Source organism: Mesoplodon densirostris, chromosome 16, assembly GCF_025265405.1.
Source record: "Mesoplodon densirostris isolate mMesDen1 chromosome 16, mMesDen1 primary haplotype, whole genome shotgun sequence".
Lineage (NCBI taxonomy): Eukaryota > Metazoa > Chordata > Mammalia > Artiodactyla > Ziphiidae > Mesoplodon > Mesoplodon densirostris.
Genome location: NC_082676.1, coordinates 14,937,535 through 14,959,711, shown reverse-complemented (window position 1 = coordinate 14,959,711; position 22,177 = coordinate 14,937,535). Strand labels below are relative to the sequence as shown.

General features: G+C 52.2%; 1 protein-coding gene across 2 annotated transcripts in view; it reads right to left on the bottom strand.

Annotated features, from left to right (window-relative positions):
* The window catches only part of CDH22 (cadherin 22), a 71,272-nt gene extending 50,830 nt beyond the window's left edge, over positions 1-20,442 (bottom strand). For both annotated transcript variants that reach the window (XM_060078270.1, XM_060078271.1), the window contains exons 1-2: positions 20,191-20,442; positions 10,238-10,532 (exon numbers count right to left, since the gene is read on the bottom strand). In XM_060078270.1, the coding sequence (XP_059934253.1) occupies positions 10,238-10,532; positions 20,191-20,442 (547 nt within the window). The remainder of the gene's footprint in view (positions 1-10,237; positions 10,533-20,190) is intronic.
* Between the last annotated feature and the right edge of the window lie 1,735 nt (positions 20,443-22,177).

Below are 22,177 nucleotides of genomic sequence, written 5' to 3'. Positions count from 1 at the left end.
AGCCCCTGGCTAAATTCATCTGGCAAGGAAATAGGAGAGGCAGGATTCAAACCCAGGTCAATCTGATGTCAAAACACACATGTATCTTGCCTTATAAGGTCGTAGGAGAGGGGATCAGTAGGAGAAGTAGATAGGCAAATGAGAGAAGAGTCAAAGAAAGGAGAGGGAGGGAAGAGCAGAGGAACAGCAAGCAGCTGGGCTCAGGATTCTCGCTCTCTGGCAGCTGGTTCAAGTCCAGACTTCCAGAAGCAGGGATGGGATCAGCTAGAATGAGCCATTTGCTGTCCATGGTGCTGCCACCCAGTCCTGCTATGCAGGATCAAGGGCCTAATTCCAGGCTGGCATAGGAAGGGTTGCCCAAAGGATTCTCGGGTAAACAGTATCTCAGAGCCCAGGGCTCCATGTGAAATGTTGGCTATGAAAAGGCTGATCCTTGGAGAGCACAGAAACCAGTGGTTCTCAACCTGGCTGCACATTAGAATCTCTTAGGAGCTTTAAAGTAAAACTGATGCTGAGCCCCCATCCCAGACCAATTTAATAGAGCTCTCTTGGGGTGGAGCAGAGGCAAGGGGATTTTAAAAGCTCCTGCAGTGATTCTAAAGTGCATTCCAGACTGAGAACTGATGCCCTAGATCCAGCCTTTTTTTTTTTTTTTTTTTTTTTTGTGGTACGCGGGCCTCTCACTGTTGTGGCCTCTCCCGTTGCGGAGCACAGGCTCCGGACGCGCAGGCTCAGCGGCCATGGCTCACGGGTCTAGCTGCTCCGCGGAATGTGGGATCTTCCCGGACCGGGGCACGAACCCGCGTCCCCTGCATCGGCAGGCAGACTCTCAACCACTGCGCCACCAGGGAAGCCCTAGACCCAGCCTTTGATTGAACTGGTGAGCAAACTGAGTCACAGAGAGGCTCAGTGACTTTCCCAAGATTAGGTTATTAGTAAATGGTAGGAAAAGATTCAAACCCACAACACTGTAGCCAGCATGTCACCCTCCTGGACTCACTGTGCCTGTACTGAGACTGGCACCCAGAAGGAAGCAGCAAGGATGACACAAGCTACCAAATCAGCATGAGAAGTTGGACAGGCCTACAAAGAGATGACCCTCACAACTTCATGGAGACTGGGTGGACTTTGGCATCAGAGAGTCCTGGGTTCAAATCCCGTCACTTCCTCACTCTGTGCCCTCAATCAAGTCTTTCCCCCTGTTTGACCTGTTTCCTCACTGGTAATTTAGAGGAGGCCACTCTGCCTCTCAGAGGTGCTATGGGAATTAGAGATGATGGATTTAAGTGTCTGGTGAAGCCAGGCATGTGGTAGGTGCTAATAAGAGTTCATTCCTCTCTCCTCTTTCTGTATGGTCAGAAGATCTCTGGGTCTGTGTCCTTGGCCCTGCACAGGAGACCCGTGGGTACCAGTATCAGGAAGGAGGGGGCTTGCCCACTCCTCATTTCTAGTTTATCTGGTTTCTGACATGGTTTTTCATGGGGCCAGAACTGGAATGCATGCTCTGGTTCCCAGGCCAGAATTCTTTCCCTTCTTGTCCCTTTAACCCTTGCTGTCTGTGAAATCCAACGGAAGCTCAGAATTGGGCCCCAGGACCTCCAGCTGCTCAGGGAGAAGGTGGTGTCATGTGGAGTGGGTGTCAGGGATTGAAGACAAGTTCTCCTTCCAGCCCTCTCCTTGGCTCTGTGTGTGGCGGTGGGAAAACTACTCGGCCTGACTGGGCCTCAGTTCCCCTTCCGTAAAATGGAGACAACACGTCATCATTATGAAGATGTTGGTAATTATTATCATCCTGCCTCTTCCCTACCTCCCCTTGCCGCCCTGCTGGGCCTGGGGAAACCCTTGACTCCCATCTAGCTTCTCAAACATTTATGACACATGAGTCCCACCCCCTGCTGCTGCCGGAACTGCATGGAATGCTTTCTATTAAAAATTAAAAACCACAGGAAACAAGCCCCTTCTCAAACTCCCCCCTCACCACGCCCCTCCCAACTCCCTCTTTGCTCATCACTTACGATGCCAGCTTCCTGGACTGGCCTCAACCGCACTTCCGGCCGCCCACCCAAGGCAGCCTAATGTAGATGAACGATACACAGGAGATTCAGGAAAGTGGCTGCACGGGAAGGGGAGGTCGGAGGATAGAGGGGGAGGAGGCAGGTCCAGAGACAAGTGACAGAGAAGGAGGCATAGAGAGATGGAGCAAGAAAATGGGTCAGAGACAGAGGGACAGAGATGCAGAGACATGGACAGAGAGAAAGTGAGAAAAACAGAGGTACCCAGACCCATAGGGAGAAACTAGGACAGAGACAGAGAGATCAGGGTAAGAGAGGCAGAGATATAGAGAGAGACAAAGAGAGAGAGAGAGAATGGGACAGAAAGAGGTAGCCACGGACTCACCCAGGCAGGCAACACTTGAGTGTGTGTGTGGGTCTCATCCGCCCCCCTGAGAGAAGGGACTCCCCTACTATCCCTAATGGAGTCCCATAGGCTCTTCTATCCTCTCCACATTTAAACGGGACCCTCTGTGGAGGAGTCCGGTCACCTTGTTTGTTCGGGACAGCAACATTCCAAGTTTCTGCAGTAGCATTCCTCTGCCAGTTGCAGAAAGCAAACAGTTTTGGCTTATAATTCAGTTCCATTCAGTCACCCAATATCTACGGAGCACCTACTATGGGCTAGACCCTTGAGGGCAGGATGGTAGATTTGTCACCCTTGTACCCACTGCCACGTGGGCACAGGGCCTAGCATAGCGAGGGTGCTCATGTTTGCTAAGTGATTTGTTGATGGAAAAGACAAAGAAAGATATGGGGCCGCCTCCTGAGGGCCAGGGCCTCTGTTCTTCTCTGACACCTCTCTCCGCCAGAAACCTCCTGTCCCATTTCTCCCCATCCTGGGTGGTGAGAGCCAGTGCCGTTGCTAGGCAAGGAGATATTGCACATATAGATCTTCCTGGACTTTAATTAAAAACATCTTTAGAAGTTGTCTCTGCAGAGGCCAGCGATTGATTCCTGGCTTGGGCCTGAGGGCTGTTGAGCCACACGCTCTCCAGCTGCAGATGGGACAATCGGAGGCTCCCAGCCAGCCACTGCCCTCCCCAAATGAGACCCCTGGGGAGCACACTGCCTCCTGTCTTCCTCCTTTCCTCTCTGCCACCATCCTCCAAGCATGGGACCTGGGAATCAGACAGTGTGCCCTCCCGCTTTTATTTCCCCTCTTCTCTTGAGCCTCAGTTTCCTCCGCCGTAAAATGGGGGTATCAACACTTAACCCAAGAGAGTTCCTGGGAGGATGAAATGAGATTAGGGATGTGAAAGTGTTTTGCAAGCTGTAAAGTCCTGTGCACATTAAAGCGATGGTTGTGACTGTCTCCCATGTACACAGAGCCAAGTAGTTTAGGTTCTGATTCCAGGTTCTGGGTCTGGTTCTGGCTCCAGCTCTTAGTATGGAACCTCAGGCAAGTTACTTTATCTCTCTCTGCATTTATCTCCTCATTGGTAAAATGAGGATAGAAATACCTGCCCTGCTTACTCCCCAGGACTGTGAGAATAAAGGGAAATAGCTTTGTGAAAGCAGTGTTGGCCAATAGCTATTATTTAGTGAATGTCCCAAGAAGTGCAGACTGTACTACGAAAGTCTTTTTCCATCTATTAAAGATGCTGCTCACAGAAGGGATTGGAATACATGGGAAAGCAGCTGTGGTAGGGCCCCTGCCCATTTCGACAGTCTGTTGAGCCCCAATCCCATGGTCCAGTAATGCCCATCCTATGGTATATGTGCCACCACATATACGTTCTCCTTCACCACATTCTCCTTCCTTTGCTCCCAGCAGACATCACTAATCGACTGTGGCATTCTTTTCTGCTGAGCCCAAATGAGACCTCAGACTCCTCAACACAGCCCTACAGTCACTACCAGTCGATCCGAGTTGGCACCACAGATGAAACTGATCTGCTACCACTTTGAGGTCAGTGGCAGTATCTTGCTTATCTTTGTATCCCCACATACCTAGCAAAGTGACACGTACAGAAAAAAAAGAAAAAAAAAAGTGACATGTACACAGTAGGAACTATTATGTATTTACTGAATTAAACCAACTGCTTATTTTTCTATCCCCTTGGGGATATATATATATATATATATATATATATATATATATATATATATATATATATATATAAAGTAGGTGCTAATAAATGTTTGCTTAGTTGGGTGACTCATCTTTGCAACCCCTCCAGAGACAAGTACACTGGAGGCCTTGTAATATAATGGGTGCTAATAAACATTTGTGGATTTAGTTCAATTACTTATCCTTATATCCCCTGCAGTGCCCAGAATAAAGCAGTGGCTAACAGATGTGTGTTGGATTGAACTTCTCATTTTTGTATCCTCAACAGTGCCAAGTATTTTGTCTTATACATAGTTGGCATTAATAAGTAGGTGGAGTTGAACCGGGCACAGGAGCTCTGTGAAATTCTCTTGTGGGGCTTCCCTGGTGGCGCAGTGGTTGAGAGTCTGCCTGCCGATGCAGGGGACACGGGTTCATGCCCCGGTCCGGGAAGATCCCACAGGCTGTGGAGCGGCTAGGCCCGTGAGCCATGGCCGCTGAGCCTGTGCGTCCGGAGCCTGTGCTCCGCGGAGGGAGAGGCCACAACAGTGAGAGGCCCGCGTACAGCAAAAAAAAAAAAAAAGAAAGAAAAAAAAATTCTCCTGTGGTCCACTGGTCGGGTTGTGACAGCCTAGGGAAGGGGTCTAACCCCCTAACATCAAGAGATTATCTAGTCTAACTCTTCTCCACCAAAACTCACTCCCTTGTTGATTTCACCCAGCCTCAAGCTTTAAATTCTCTCTGCTGATGACTTCCAGAGCTGTAACTCCAGTCCTGAACTTGCTCCTGACCTCCAGACTCAGAGATCCAACTGTCGCCTTGAGAACTCCATGTGGATTTCTAGCAGACATCTCAATCGTAACGTGTCCAGTAATGAATTCTTAATTTTGTGCCACAAACTTGCTCTTCCTGGATCATTCCCCATCTCAGCAATAGCAGCTCCATCCATCTAGTTGCTCAGGTCAAAAACTTCAGCATCATCCTTGTCTTCTCTCTCACTTCCCACATCCAATCCCTCACAAACCCTGTTGGTTCTACCTTCAGCATACATCCAGAATCCAAGTCACCGTCACCTCTTGCCCCCAACACTGCACTTGTCTCCTCGTTGATCTCCCTCTTCTATCCTTGACCCCTACAGTCTATGTTCAACATGGCAGCCAGCAAATCATCTTTTAAAAATCTACGTTGGATCATATAACTTCTCTGCTCCCTATCTCACTCACAGTACAACCAAAGCTTTCAATGGCTACAAAGTCCTATGTGGTCCAGCTTCCGGTAGCTCTTCTGACCTCCTTGGATCCTCTCCCCCTCACTTACTCTTCTCTTCAGCCACACTGACTTCCTTGCTATTCCTCAAACATGACCAAACACATTAGTCCTCAGGACCTTTGCACTCGCTGTTCCCTCTGCCTGGAACATTCTTCCTCAAGCTTAGTGGTTCTCCCAGTGTGGTCCCTGAACCAGTAACATCAGCATCACCTTTGACAGTATCTTTGTTAAAAATGCAAACATTTCTAGGGCTTCCCTGATGGCACAGCGGTTGAGAGTCCGCCTGCCGATGCAGGGGACACAGTTCGTGCCCTGCTCCGGGAAGATCCCACATGCTGCGGAGCGGCTGGGCCTGCGCGTCCGGAGCCTGCGCTCCGCAACAGGAGAGGCCACAACAGTGAGAGGCCCGCGTACCGCAAAAAAAAAAAGCAAACATTTCTAATAGCCCAGACCTACTGAATCAGAAACCCTGGGGCGGAGAGGGGAGCCATCTGTGTTTTAACAAGTCCTCCAGGTAACTTGGATGCACAATAAACTTTGAAAACCATTGTTTCACATAGCTCCTTTGTCCATTCCCTTGGTTCCTTCAGATCTTTGTTTAAGTGTTCTCTTATAAAAAAGAAAGGCTTTCCCTGACCCCTCTAAAATAGCACTCCCCCAATATAACTCCCAATTCCCTTATTCTTCACAGCACATACACCACAGGGTGCATTTATATGTTGACTTGTTTCTTTCTTTCCTGTCTCTCTCCTTGCTCTAGATGTAGGCTTTCTAAGAATCCCCAATGCCTGGAACAGTGCCTGGCACAGAGTAGGCACTCAGTAAACATCTGGGCATGAATGAGCCCCCTCCGTGCTCAAAAGGGAATTTGGGGCCCAGAGAGGGGCAGGGACTTTCCCAAGGTCACGCAGGGAGCCAGGCCTCCCGGCGGTCAGATGCACGGCCCGCTTCACCGCATTAGGCTCAGCATGGCTGGCGTGCCCCTCCTCAGAAGCATGGCTCCTTGGAGGCCCCCGGCACACCTCCCTTCCCTTTTAAGCTGTGAGTGGTTTAATTGGTGAGCGCTGCTGCCTTTCATGTTCCAGGCTGCGTCCCTGCTCCTTCTGATCTCCGAAGCCGCCCAGACCCTGGTGCTGCTTGTCGGCCCCGCCCCGCTCAGCCCAGATCAGGAGGCTCAGTAATTGTGACTGATTTTCAAAGCCGCCTGGAGTCTCTGTAAGCGCCCGGGTGTCGGATTTGCTTCCCCTTCAAAAAGTTGCTCAAACGAAACAAACTAATTTAATTTCTGCTTCCTCTTCCCCCTCCTGGGTTCCCCTGGCTTGTCCTAGTTAAGTCCCCACTTTTTCCTGAGTGGAATGTCAGAGTCAGTGGACCGGGAGAGGAAGGTGAGGCAAGGCTGGGGCTCCTTGGGGCCGTGCTCATGAAGCTGGGGGATGGCGCTGCCTCCCACTCTCTGGGTGACCTTGAAGGAGTCCTTGCCCTTTTCTCGATCTCACTTGCCCCACGAGTGACACAAGAACCTTGCTGCTCCAACAGCCTGGGAGCCAAGCCCAACTTGCTCAGTCATTGACTTGCTATGTGACTGTGGGTACATCTTCTCCTCTCTCTGAGCCTTGGTGTTCCCATCTGTTCAATGGGGATGTTGACATCAGTCCTGCCACCACTCAGAGTTGAACTGAGAGTGAAGTGGTGATGGGCAAGCCGACATGGCGCATATGGGGCTGCACCTCCTTCTGGACCCCTCATCCCCATCCACTCTCCACCCCACAGCAGAGGGGGATTTCTAAAATGCAAGTCTGCCCACGTTACTTCCTTGCTTAAGCCTTTCCCAGGCTATGTGCTTCCCTCAAGCCCTTCGCATATGATTCCAGCTTCCTTCTCCAGCCTTATCTCTCTCGTCATCTTTCTGGCCTTTTCCATGCAGAAACATGCAGTTCAGTTTTGGGTGAAGAGAGAGACGGCCACGTCTCCTTCGGCCAGAGTTTGAGTCCAGGAGTGAGGGCTGCTGGACCTGGGAAGTCAGGGGTTTATAAGCTACTTCTCACTTGCTGTGTGACCTTGGACCCATCACTCCTGCTCTGAGCCTCAGTTTCCCCACTTGCAAAATTGAGTTCTAAGTACTCCCTGGGTCTTTGCCATGGACAACCTCCAAATTTATCTCTCTAGCTCAGACCTTGCTGCTGAACCTGTATACTGAACTGCCTTTTCCAAGATCTCTCCTTGGCTTTCTAATAAATACTTCCAACTTACAGGTCTGAAACCAAACTCCTGATTGCCCTCCGTCCCCCCAAAATCTGTTCCTCCCACTGTTTCTCCCATCTCAGTAAATGGAGATTCCATCTATTTAATTGCCCAGGTCAAAATCTCGATAGTCATCCTTGAATTTTCTTTCTCTCACACCCCACATCCAATCTATTAGCAAATGCTTTCAGCTCTACTTTTTTTTTTTTTTTTTTTTTTTTTTTTGCAGTACGCAGGCCTCTCACTGTTGTGGCCTCTCCCGTTGTGGAGCACAGGCTCCAGACGCACAGGCTCAGCGGCCATGGCTCACGGGCCCAGCCACTCTGTGGCATGTGGGATCTTCCCGGACCGGGGCACGAACCCGTGTCCTCTGCATCGGCAGGTGGACTCTCAACCACTGCGCCACCAGGGAAGCCCTCAGCTCTACTTTTGAAATATATCCAGAAGTTGACCTCTTTTCACTACCCTTACTGGTACCACCTTGTTCCAAGCCACCATCACTTCCTGCCTAGGTAACTGCAATATCCTTCTCAATGGGCGATCTGCTTCTGCCCTTACCCCACCTTCCCATCTAATCTTCATGGAACAGCCACAGGATCCTGTTAAAATTAAGTCACATCATGTCACTCCTCTGAACAAGCCCCTCCACTGACTTCCCAGCTTGCTGAGCTTAAAAGGCAAAACCCTGACCATGACCACGTGGCTGCATGATCTGGTCACTTTTCTGCTTCCCCTCAGAGGGAATTCAACCTTGGGACTTTGCATGTACTGTTCCCACTGCCTGGAATGCTGTTCCCTAGGGCCCATGCCCTCACTTCTTTCAAGTCTTTGCTTCAGTGTCATCTTCCCAGACCCATGATCTGTTAACCTGTTTCCTGCCTGTCTTCCTCGGCCAGAATGTCCCCTCTGTGAGAGAGCAGGGAGGCTGGTCTACCTTCTCCTCACTGTGTCCCCAGTGCCTGTGCATATTTGTTCAATGAATGAATGAATCCGTTCAACAGACACATAGCCCGTCACATGCACACACGGGCCTTAATGGCCGTGCAGGGGCACACCTGTGCACGTGTGAGATGCATATGCGCACCAGGCACGCGTGCACTGTGCATGTGTGAATGCCAGCCCACACCCACATTCACACCCTCGCCATTCCCTGTTCTCTCACCATTCCTTGGTGCTCACCATTTTCTCCGGTCCACTCCCTTCTCTTCCGTCACCGGCTGCCCGCTCACTACCCACCAATCTGCCAGATCTGGTCCAATCTGGGGAAGCCAGGGCTGACTGCACTCTTCCCCAAAAACCCAAATTCCCCCAGCCTCTGACATGTAGCTGCAGAGCTGGAAGGCCAAGTGAGAGGCAGTGCCAGGCCCTTGGCCACAGTATGTCAGCGACAGGACATGTTCTAGGACCTAGGGCCACTGCTCCCTGTCCAGTCTGGCTTGCAGGTGACTTAGCCTAACGCGGTGGGGAAGGTGGCAGCTACTGGCTTGCCCCTCACACCATGACTCCAGCTTCTACCAGGAGCCTTCGGCTAGGTGGGGCCCTGATGGTCATTCCACTACCTGTGGGCCCTACGGTGGGAGAAGGCAGATCGTCCAACCTTTCCTTTCAGTGTCCCACTGCTGTGCAGATGTGTTTCTGAGGATGGCTGGGTCTGAAGGCTTCTTGCAGATGTGTGTTTCGGTGTGTGTCCTGCCTTTTCTATTACAACTGTGTGTGTGCAGTGCCCCTGGTGTTTGCAGCCACACCTGGGTAGAGGCGGCTGAATCTGTGTCCGGGGGCTCGGCCACCTCTGTGAGCCTGTGTCCCCAGGTGGCTGGGTCTTGGTGTACTGGGGCTTCCTGTGGGCCATGGAGGAAGCTGTCTAGAGGTTGTCACGTCTGGCTGTGCCCATGCCTGTCTGCAGCTACGCTCTGGTGAAGCCCGACCCCAGGACGGTAAAAATGTCTGGCTGTGGCTTTTGCCTGTGTCTAGGTAGGTGTCTGTGCATAAGCTGCATCCATGTGAGGGGCTGTTTCCTGGGTGACGTTGCATGTAGCTGTGTCTAGTGTGAGGGCATGTCTGGTTGTGTGGTGGGGTCTTGTTTCAACTATGCCCACTCTGGTTGATTTAGGTTGTAGGTGTGCCCATGTTCGTTTGTGCCTGCATTTGTGTGGGAGTTGCGGCCAAGGGCTGTGCTGTGTCTGGGTGAGTTGAAGTCTGGGGAAGGGCCGTGTCCAGGTGGACAGCCATGCCTGTGTGTGTGACTGTCCCGATGCTGTCCATGCATGGGGCCGTGCCTGAGCCGGGCTGTGTACAGGTGGACAGCCGAGCTTGTAAGTGGGTCTTGGCCTGTGTGATTGTGAGTGGGTGTATAAGCATGCCCCAGTACGTCTCTGTGTCTGCACGTAGGTCCATGTCCACACACGGACTGTGCCCGTGTATGTGCCTGAGATCACGTGTGTGTCTCTGTCCAGAAGTGCAGCTGCGACTGCCCGGGACTGTGTCTGAGTCCGTGTGGGCACCTGGGCTCACACCTATACCCCGTCTCCCCTGCCCCTCCCCGCAGCAGGCTCCTCCTCACAACCTGGCAGCTCTCCTTCCCCCGTTCCCCGGCTCCCCGCGCCCCTCAGAGCCGGCAACCCACCTGTGGGTGAGAGCTCGGCCACGCTGCCAATGTAGGGGCCGTGCAGGAAGCGGGGCTCGCTGTCGTTGATGTCCTGCACCTTGATGATGAACTCCGACTCAGGCTCCAGCAGGCGGTTGGTGGCACGGTCCCGAGCTTGAGCCCGCAGCGTGTAGAAGGTTTTCTGCTCCCGGTCCAGGCGCTCCATGGCGTGGATGTCGCCCGTCAGCTCATCGATCAGGAAGATGGTGCCAGCGCCCTCGCCTGAGATGGTGTACTTGATGGCCCCGTCACCCTCATCTGAGTCCGAGTGGATCTGGGGAGGCAGGGAGGAAGGCAGGGTGGAGGCTGGGGTGGGAGCTCCTCTTGGCGCTCCCCCTGCCCAAGTCCCACTGGGGGCCTGTGCCTAAGCACATCTCTTCTTTGACATACCCATTCTTCAGTGAAGACACTGAGGCTGGGGAAGTCACTCGTCATCCCAGTCCCAGGCCTCCCTGTCTGGTCTGGAGTGTTTCACTAGCCCGCCGTGGCTTTTCCTGCTCCAGCCCTGCCCCTGTCATCTCCCTTCCCCTCTGCAGCCAGAGCTGTCAGCCTCAGGGGCAGATCTGAACACATCCTCCCCCGCCTGCAACTCTTCCATGGCTCCCTATCGCCCTTACAAAGAAATCAGAACCACCTCCACAGCTCTCTGCTGCTTCTTCGAGCGCCCTGTCCTTATTTCTCTGTCTACTGAAAGTCTACTCATCCTGCGAGGCTCAGTTCAGACGCCACCTCTTCCCAAAAGCGTTTATGGATTCCCTCCCTGCCCCTACCTCCAGCCCCACCATTCCCCTCCAGGATCTTTGCAATACAGCAAGTCATCATTATCATGTTCAGCCTGTAGGATTGCTGTAGCCATGCTTCTCAAATCTTAATGTGCATGCAAATCACCCGAAGATCCTGGTAAAAAGCAGATTCTGACCCAGGAGGTCTGGGGTGGGGCCTCAGAATTTGCATTCCTAACAAATTTCCAAGCTGCTGTCCATGACCTCACTCTGAGTTATAGGTCCAGGATCCCTAGTCTCTGAGCCCCTAGAGGTATTTTCTTACTCATCTGATACCTGGAGAGCCAGCCTCAGGGCTTGGCACATGCTGGGGACAGGGAGTGCAGGGACAGAGGGGGAAAGGGGATGCAAATTGGAGGAGCACCTACTATGTGCCAGGCAGTGTACTAAGCAATTTACATACTTATCTGGTTCAGAGTTCTTTAAAAAAATAAAAATCCCTACTAGGGGACTTCCCTGGTGGTCCAGTGGTAAAGAATCTGCCTTCCAATGCAAGGGATGCGGGTTGGATCCCTGGTGGGGGAACTAGGTTCCCACATGCTGCGGGGCAGTTAAGCCCGCGCCACAGCTACTGAGCTTGCGCGCCTCAACAAGAGAGCCCGCGGGCCGCTAACTACAGAGCCCACGCACTCTGGAACCCGCGTGCCACAGCTAGAGAGAAGCCCGCACGCTGCAACGAAGAGCCCACGTGCCGCAACGAAAGATCCCGCATACTGCAACTAAGACCCGACACGGCCTAAAACATTAAATAAATAAAAACAAATAAAATAAATATTTTTTAAAAAGTCCCTACTAGAGTAGGTTTTGCTATCTTCACTTTGCAGATTTTTTTTTTTTTCACTTTCCCACTGAGGATTAGAGAAATAGGATGATTTGCTCAAGGTCAGACTGCTGGAGGAACCAGCCTGGTCCACAGCCTGGGCTTTCTCACTCCACCCTCAAGCCTCCTGGGAGGAGCCCAGGGCGGCAGAAGAGGCAGCCTGGTCCAGCCTCAGCTCCAGCATCACCTCCCTGAGTCCTTGCACAAGTCACTGTACCTCTCTGGGCCTCAGCTGCCTCCTCTCTAACGTGTGGGTCATAATAGCACCTCCTTCTAGAGGTACTGGAGGGCTAATTGAGTATAAAGTCCACATAAAGCCCTTAGCACCTGCCTGGCACCAGGTGACACAATATGTAACGGCCAGCCCGGCAGAGGCACTGCCCATGGAGTGGTACTGCAGCAGGGCCCCTGCTGGTTCAGATGGGAACCCTTTGGATGCTGGATCACAGAGAGGTCAGAGGGGCTGAGGAAGCTGAGGCAAGGGAGAGGAAACAAGACTATTTACCACAGGTAGGGAGCTTTTTCACTATTTTAACAACCGGCACAACTATACCAGTTTGTACTAGCTGAAAATCAGCCCTGCCTGTGACATAATAAGTGTCCCATAAATGGTAGCTATCGTTATTATTATGTTATTACTAAATGTTAGCTATATATAACTGGGATTTAATCCAGGCACTGTTCAGCTGCAGAACCCAGGCTGTTTTCACTGCACTAAGATCTCCTGGGCAAGGAACCAGCAGAAGGACTGTTCTCCCAAATAGAAACACCCAAGTCCTTACCCTTCAACGTCCAAATCTCTAAGGCAGCTCTGAGCAGAGGAAAATGCATCCAATGAAGCTGGTGACCTTGGGCAGGTCCCTGCTCCTCTCTAAGCTTCCACAAAGATGGGGCGTGAACAAGAAAATCCCTAAGGCTCTTTACGGGCCAGGACGGCATGTACCCCAGCCCACTCAGCAGGATAACAGGTGCCAATGAAGTCACCATGAAGAGGGATGAAAGCCCACCCCCTGCCATGCAGGAGGAGCTGAGTATAAATTCTGCTGGTGGAACTTTGTGTCTGAAAGGTGGATTATAGAAGTGCCATTTGGAAGATTGAATGGCCCATAAACATTTTCATATTTCATTAGTCGATTAATGGGCATCTCTCTCTTTTTGGCGAGTCTGCTGATTCTCAGCAGAAATTGCAGGGAGTAAATGGAGGCGTTGGGTGGAACCTTTCCGGGTCCCTGTCCTGTTATAGATTGCCCCAATTAATGCCCATCCTGGGCTCCACTGTGAAGCCTTCTTCCTGTCCAGTTACTGTTAATAGATTTCTCATAAGTGGCTGGATTGTAAAAACCTCATAACTCAGTTTAATACCCCCAATAAAATTATCTCAAGACATCAGCCCTGAATCATCGGCAGTGCTGGGGATGAGGAGACCTGTCTCTCCTGTTTGCTGTTTATGCTCTTCCTCCACCTTTGCCCAGGGGAGCTGGGGACAGGAGAGGGCAAACGTGTTCCCTTTTAGGGTGCCTCCACCCACTTCCCAATCAGACCTGTTGTGGGCTTTTATTTAATCAGTAAACATTCCCAAGGAGTGTGGTACAATAGATACCATTTGGGGGAATGCTTAACCCCTGTAATCTTATTAGTCTTCATCAGCGCCCTATGAAACATTATTACTATTCCCATTTCTCAGATGAGGAAACTGAGGCACAGGGAGGGGAGGTCATTTGCTTTGTCACCCAGCTAAGTGCAGGAAGCCAATCTCCGGATCCCATGGCTCGCTAATGTTGTGATCAACCTGCATGGCTTGTTAATTTTACCCCTCTGGGTCTGTTTTTCCACCTGAGAAATCAGATCAAGTCCTACCTCGCACAGGTGTGGTGAAGATGAAACGTGAGCGTGTTGGTAATGACCTACACACTCTGTAAGTGGCTGTCTCCTTCCCTTTCTGTCTCTATCATGTCCCTGCTGCCCTTGACATTTTATCTCAGACCCTGGCCAGGGATCACCTACCATTGAGAATGGGGGAGGAGGGAGTGGAACCCAGTAGTCATGTCACTGATGTTCTTCTGTGAAGCATGACACAGAGCTCACGGTGGGGTGCAGTGGCTACTCTCTGGGGACTGCAGAGTCCGAACAGGGCTGGTCGGCCTGCGGAGAAGCTAAGAGCTCAGAGCTGCGGCTTTGGGCTGGGTTGGGGCTGCTCGCCCCACCTGCCTGGGTCCTGGCTCTGGAGTGGAGAAGAAGTGCCTGTGGTTCTACTCCAGGAGGGTATTTCTCAAGAATCTCAGCTCTGAGGCTGGAGGACGGTGCTCTTATTTACCGAACGCCTACTATGTGCCGGATTGCAGGCCTCTGCAGAAATCTAATTTAATTTTGTGGCATACGTAAATATCTCCCCATTTTCCAGGTGAGCAGACCGAGATGGGCTTAGTTCTGTTTGATTCCAAAGCGCAGGTTAGTCCTTCTGCAGCCTTTGGAACCTGGTTAGTCCACTTACAACGTTTCTGGCTAAAGAAGCAGGAGAAAGGAAGATGGAGTAGGCTACAGGGCATTCACTGAGCTTCACGGCTGGGGGAGAGGCCTGTACCACCCTGTACCCTCAGGCCATGGTTATTGGCGGCCTTTTCAATCTGAGCCTCTATTTCATCATTTGGAAAAGGGCTTCACGACACAAATCAGGAGAGGTGATGGGCCTTGTATTCAGGAGTGGCCGGGTGCCAATGTCAGCTTTGTCACACACTTGTTGCCTGGCCCTGAGCAAGAGGCTACCCTCCTCTGAGCCTCAGTTTTCTCATCTATAAATGAAGCTGATAATGCTTCCCCATAGAGTCCAAAGATTCATCAGATAATATGTGGGAGCTCCTGGCACACAGTAAGTGCTCAGTGAAGATGAGTTTTCTCTCCTTTCCTGGCACCTGGTCTCAGAAGAGATTGAGGGTCACCTAGTTCATTCCCCCATCTTCTGACACAAGAACCATAGGCTCAAATCCTGACCCACTGGAGACACAGGGGCCATCATGCAATATCTTCTTGTCCTTTAAACTCAGCTTGTTTCCTCCTTCAGGCAGCCCTCCCAGATGCCTTCCCATTTGCCCTCCCGCTGCTCTGTACCCCTGTCCCATGCACACTCCCCTCCGCTCCACACTCCCCTGTAACACCCTCGTGTTGCAATCTGTCTCCTCAGTTGTCATGGGGCTCAGGAGCAGGGACTAACTTTGATTTGTCTTTGTCTGAACTCCCCACGCCTGGCACACACTAGTTGTCCTGACAATGCATGCAGAGAAAATACAGGGGGAGTGGGACAGATGAGTGTGAGTGTGTGTGTGTGTGTGTGAGTGTGTGTGTGTGTGAGACGGTGAGCTCCCTGAGGATCAAGCATATGGCTGTTTATTGCTCCCTGGTCCCCAGGATAGGCCATAGCACCAAACATTGAATACGTGAATAATGAAATATACAACTGTCATTAGAATTCTCCAACTGTCTGCTGGGATTTCTGAGGATCCAGTCACTCTGTTAAATCCCAGGTGCACATGAGCTAGACTAGGAAGGTCTGCCACTGGGCACACTTCTAGACCCCCTACTGTTACCTCCTTGATAGCTCATAATGATCTTGTGACTCAGAGATTATCCTCTCCCCATTGTACAGATTGGCAAGCTGAGGCTCAGAGAGGGCCCATATCATACTTAAAGCCACACAGCTAACAAGAGGCAGCCGGAGGCCTGTCTGGCTCCACATCTTGGGTTCTTTTATCTGCATCGAGTGTAGACAGCCCCTGAGGGAATTCCCCCTCCCTAAGCCCCAGCCCTGGATCATAAACAACATGAAAAACATCAGAGTGATGGCTTCTCATCCTGGGGGGCTGAAAATGGGATTTACGAGGCCATTAATTACTTCCTCCTAATTAAATCAAAATTAAACGCGAGCAGAGGTACGTTTTCCTTATTAAAGACAATTAAACGGACAGTGCGGCTACACAAATAAAACGAGTCCAGGATTTAAACGGAAAGCAAGTGAAATAAAAAGCCTCCCCTGGAACGAGGGGTTTGTTCACGCCTGTGCTACTCCTAAACCAGGAGTTCATCAATTTCCTTTAAATATTAGCAACTTAATTAAATCTGCTCTCCTCCTCACCTTAATCCTGCCGTATATCTAAAATAGATCTCACCGCCCACAGGAGTTGGTCATAAGTGCTGACCCCATAATTCTCTCTTTAAAAAAAAAAAAGAAATTAAAAATCCTACAAAATCCACATCCAGCTGACAGAAGCCTCAGGGGAAATTACAGTTCGGAAAAGGGATTAGTCCAAGTACCCAGATTGTATGGAAATGTTGGTAGGTTGCTTTGAGGGTGGGTGTTGTAAGAAGGTGAGGGGAAGAGGTGAGCCAGGCTGCCGGGGGTGGGGAGTAGGGGGGGCAGGACAGCAGAGGGAGCTGTTGGTGTGGGGCCCTGGTGACAACCACGGGGGCCAGTGGTTCCTGCAGGTGCCGACAGGAGCCTGGCGGTGAGTGATGGAGGAGGCAGTTGTACAACAGGTTACCGTTGGGTGCCCGGGGTTCGCTCGGCTGATGGTGCTGTTGCTAAGCTACCTTTGGAATTGGGCAAGGACAGATGCTCCCTATGGCTCCCTGGGGCGGGGGACCGGGAAGCAGTGAATTAACTGAAACCGTGGAGAAGTCCTTTTTCCCTGAAGAGCGAGAGAGAGCATGGTATGAGTGTGTGTGTGCATGCATGCACACGACCACTTGAACAAATGTGGGACTTGGCTGGAAAGGGGACAGGTGGTTTTTTAAAAGGCCGAGCTCATGTTCCTAGAGCGAGGGGTGGGCTGGCAACCACGTCCCCCTACTTTGTGGTGAGAAACTAGGACATCAGGTTGCCCAGAAGGCTTTCGGAATTGGGGGCAGGGGTTCATAATATCTATGCATATTCTAGGTGGTGGAAATAACAGGTGAGACCCATCATAATAAAAGCTAATACTTACTGAGCCCATACCAGGTGCTCTCCAGGTTCCTGACATATGCTAACCCATTGAATCCTCACTGCAACTCTTTGAGGAGGTGCCAGGTATAGCCTCACTCAGCAGATAAAGAAACTAAGGCACAGAGAGGTTAAATAATGTGCCAAGGTCGGAGAGGGAATCAGCAGCAGAGCTGGGATTTGAGCCCTGGCAGTGTGGCTCCGGTTGGCCCCCCTGAACCACACACCATACCATCTTTCACAAGAAAGGGTGCTTTGGGCACATGTTTGCAAAGAGATGGAAACTTCTCTCTCCTTCCTGCGTGGAGTGCTTTTCTGGAGGTGGCCTTGAGAGTAAGCAAGGAGGGGCTCTGGGTGAAGATGATGGAGGGGGAAGATAACGTAGTCATGACAGCAGTGGGGATGCTGCGCGAGGCCGCTGTGAGGAGAAGACCTCCAGGGCTGGGCACAGTGCTTGGCTCATAGAAGATGCTTAATACAGGATGGTACTGTACAGCACAGGAAACTCTACTCAATAATCTGTAATGATCTATATGGGAAAAGAATCTAAAAAAGAGTAGATATATGTATATGTATAACTGACTCACTTTGCTGTATAGCTGTACAACATTGTAAATCAACTATACTCCAATAAAAATTAAAAAAAAAAATTGCACTGGGCCCAGACCCGGTGTCAGGAGAGCCTTGTCCCTTGGGGTTGGTTCTACCACCGTGCTGGTCTCACCCCATCTCTGTTAATCAAAACTCTCTGGAAAGCTAACTGGCCTTGGCATGATGTTCTGTGCCTCTAGCCTCAGCTTCCCCATCTTCTAAGGCAGGGACTTACTAGGGTCCCCCCATTGCCGACAGACTGTGGTTCAAGGCAATAGGGGTGGCGTTTGACTCATGATGATAATGGCTAGGTGGATGCAGGTTGGAAGTGGTGAATCAGCGGCTGGTTTCTCTCATCTTTTCAGGAGGTGAGCGGCTGAGGAAGCCTTCTCAGAGCCCCAGCTTCCGGGTAGACAAGCGGGCTGAGGTGCCTGAGACCACCACAGCTGACATTCAGGGAGATGTGTCAGAGTCCTTCCCTGACTTTCTGGGGTTTCCTGGACCAAAATCTCTCTCCCAGGCCTGGAGATCTTGGAGATGTTTGGAAAATCAGAACACAGCTTCCAATCCTGGCTAAGCCACTTGCCCACTGTCTGCCTGCCCTCTCTGCGCCTCGAGTTCCTTGCCCACAAAAGGGAATGATTTCTACCTTGCAGTTTAAGGGTTAAGTGCTTCACGTGGGAATAATGAGAAAACAACAGTAAACAAACAACCAGGCCACAGGCCGAACCCTTTCTGCGCTCAGTTTTCTTCTGTAATCCTTTCAACAGCCCTTGGAAGTGGGCTCCCCTAGCCCCACTTTTACAGACGAAGAGACTGAGGTCCAGAGAGGTGAAGTAACTTGTTTCAGGTAATACGGTTCATGGGTTCGTTGGCAGAACCGGGCCTCGAGCTCAGGCGTGTCTGGCTCCAAAGTCTGCATCCCTAGCTACCTCACCATTAGCTATTGCCCAGCTGGCACTGGTTCCTCCTTCCCCCTCCCCTCACCCCATTCTACTAGCCCCACCATCTCACCGCCCTGGCTGGGAGTCAGGAGTCCTAGGCTCTGCCACTAGTTTGCTGGGTGACCTTGAGCAGAGACATGAACCTCTCTGTGCTCTGTCAAATCTGCACTTTGCTCTGTTGTGGGGATCAACTTCAGCCACATGTATGGAGGGGAGAGTAGCTAAGGACCAGGGGTGACTGTATCTAGACCAGTGAGAATCTGGGTTTCCTGCAAGACAAACCCACAAGGTTTACATCAAACTTTCCTCTCCTCCTTGTCGAGGGTCCTGAGCCATGAGCCTTGAACTGAGCAGCTTGGTCAGCCTCCCAATTCTCAGACTCATTTAAGCACACAGGAAATTCCACAGTTGGTCCCCCCTCACCTCTGCTGACCAAAACTTCCTGGAAAGCTGACTGGCCTCGGCAGAAGCCAGAGAACTGTCCCTGGGCACTGCGCTGCTTTTCCTGCCCTATAAACAACCTCCACCTCAACATCTCAACTGCAGACAAGTCTGAAAAAGCCAGGTTCCGTCAGGTCTCCATGTCTTTTGATAGGCTATGCCCTCTTCCCCATCAGCCCAAACTCCTATGCATACATCAAAACCCAGCTCAGGCATTTAGAAAACACTTCCATGAAGCCATCCAACACATAACCACTTATTAAATGCCTACTCAGTGCCAGGTGCTGACGTGTGAAGCTTTTTATGTACCAGGGTGTCTTTGCCACTCTGGGGAGCCCCCAAATGGCAAAGGCTGGATCTCACTTGTCTCTGCCTCTCCAGCATTGCACCCATGAGGGGCTCAGGGATTAAATGGATGAACAGAAGTCCTTCTCAGCTCCTTATACGCTTAGGGCACAGATCTTCCGCCACGTTAAGCAACATTTACTCAGAGAGTTTGAGAAAGAAGCTTTCATTCATTCATTCATTCATTCAATGAACAGTTTGTGAGCAATGTCTGTGCTAGGCACTAGGGATTTTATGGTGAGCAAAACACACAATCTAATAGGAAAGACATGCACTAATTGCATAATCAAACAAACACACGCATAGTTAAGTGTTATGAAGGAAAGATACCAGGACCTAGGAGGGCACATAACAGGGAGGGATGGCCACATGCAAAGGGGTCTGTCCCAGCCTAGTGTGGTCAGGGGCAGCTTCTTTGAGGAAGTGGCATTTGAGCAGAAGCCTGAGTGTGAGATAAAGTAAGCAGCAGAAGTAGTAGAACGGAGCAGGACAGAGCAGTTGAGGGAGGCAAACAATTTAGATAAGGGGGGACGGGGCTGGCAGGAGCCTGTGGGAGCATCGGAGGGGCCATCAGAAGGGCATCAGAAGGGTGTTGTGGTCGAAAACTCAGAGCGAGAGTGGCAGCAGATGAGGCTGGAGGAGGAGTCGGATCTTGGCAAAGCAGCGGGAGGGAATCTGGATTTGACCTCAAGTGCATGGGAAGCTACTGAAGAATTTTAAACACAGTGGGGACAGTTTGTGTGTGACATGATCAGATTTGCAAACTCGTTTCTCCATTCTAGATGCATCTGGCTACAAGATGGACCGGGTTTCCCTCCCTACTAGTACTCTCTGCTCTAAGATGCAAAAGGAAGAGGGACTAGAGAAGGATGCGGAGTAGGCATGGGAGCAGAGTGATGACCCTATTGTCTGCTCCTGACCAGGCGCAGCTGGGAGAAGGCAGCAGGGACTGGGATTTAGGGGGGGGAGGGGAACTGGGGTCCCTTGCGTCTACCAGCGGGCGTCTCCGGGGTCCCGGGCGCGGGGTCCCACTTTACCTTGCCCACGTACAGTGGCTCGGTGCCCGTGTACTCTTCCACCACGAAGAACTGGTTCCACACCCAGCCGCGCTTGACGCGGCCCGCGCCCGGCGCGCCGTTCTGCGCAGCCCCGGACGCCGAGGGCGCAGGCGTGCCCGCCGCCCACAGGGGTCCCGGCGGCGGCGGCGGCATCAGCAGCAGCAGCAGCAGCATCGCGGGCGACAGCGCCGCTCCCACCCGGAGGCCCCGACCGTCGGGCCGCGGTCTCATGCTTGGCCTGCGAGGGGCCCGGGCCCAGGAGCATGGACGGGAGGTACCAGGGCGTCGCCGCTTGGTGGCAGGACGGAGCGGCGCCGCGTCACATGGTGGCCTTAGCGCGGCCGCCGGGGCGCCGCCCCCGACGGGGCACCCGGACAGGCCTGCGGCCCTGAACGCCGCCCAGCTGTGGAGGCGCCCGGCTGGAGGGGGAGGGGGCGCGGCCGCATCCGGGGCATGGACGGCCCCCCGGGATCCCCGCCCGCGCCCCCCTGGCGCCGCCGCGGCCGGATCACCAGGCAGCGCCTTGGCAGCTCCAGAGTCTGGGGTGCGCCATGGTCCCTGGGCGCAGGGGTCCTTCGGAGACGAGAGGCCGTCCGGGCCAGGAGCCTGCGAGAAAAACAGGAAAACATCAGAGGAGGCTCTCTGCGGGGACAGGGCAGGTTGGGTCTACCTTTTTGTCCTTTAGGTACTAATTAAACACCTACCATGTGCCTGGCACTGTGCAGCGTGGGGCAAACAAGACAGTGGTTCCTGCCTTTTTGGCCCACGGCTTAGTAGCCCTGCCCCTCCCCCTCCCCCAGCCCTGGATGCTTCCTTTCCACTCCCATCGCACACCTCTCCTCTCCCCCGCTCTCCCAGCACGCCCCCTTTCCTCACAGCCCCCGCATCCAGCCCTTTCTTGGTGGTTCTGGGCCAGCCCGGGTGCCCACAGGGGCAGGGACCTTATGAGCTGCTTTCCCTGCCCCCTGGCTGACAATCTCTCCAGCCCAGCCCACCCCATAGAAAACCCCCATCCTAGAGAGGAAGCTGCCCCTTCCAGAAGGGGTCTTCAAGAGCTCCCAGGGTGGGAGGGAGGGAGACGCAAGAGGGAAGGGATATGGGAACAGATGTATACGTATAACTGATTCACTTTGTTATAAAGCAGAAACTAATTAAAAAAAAAAAAAAAGAGCTCCCAGGACCCAGGCCTCCTGGGGTCACAGAGTCCAGCACACAGCCCACCACCCACCACTCCTGCCTCCCCACAGCAGCACAGTGAGGTCATTCCATCCAAACCAGGGGCCCAGAGAAGGCCCGCTGACCTCATGTGAGTCCTTCCACACTCCCTTTCACGGGTGGGGCACCTGAGTCCCAGAGGGCCTTGGAGGCTCCCTGTGTGGCTTTGGGCAGGGTCACACCCCCTCTGAGCTCGCCTTTGGGGTCTCCACACTCCCCAGAAAAACCTTCCTTTCCCAAAGTCTGAAAGACACTTCCCCTTCCTGGACGAGCACTGCCTCCCCAGATCAGTCCATCTCTCATTCCCTCCCTCCATCAGATTCTGCTTTCAGCAAGAAAGGATCTGAGGGGCTAACTCCTACTCAAGCCATAATGATGAATAATGACTTAATGTGGGTGTTTACAGGGGACAGCAATGCTGCTTTCATGGAGGAGTTTCAGGCACTGAGAAGCATTAGCGGAGGTGAGGGGCTCAGTCCCCACTTTTCCTCTCCCCAAGCTCAGTTCAGTTGAACAACTCCATTCCGCTGAGCTTCGACTCTGTGCCAGGTTTGGGCTGGATGCTAAGATAAAGATTAAATAAGCTCACAGTTTAGTGGGGTGAGAGACAAGACCCCCAGTAACGCAGGACCTAAATGCCAGGTTGTTTGTGATCAGAGCTGTAAAAGGATGTGCAACCTGACACCTGTGGGCCTCAGGGAAGGGAGTGGGCACAGCTGTCTGGAAGTGGCAGGTGGGTGGGAGGGCATCA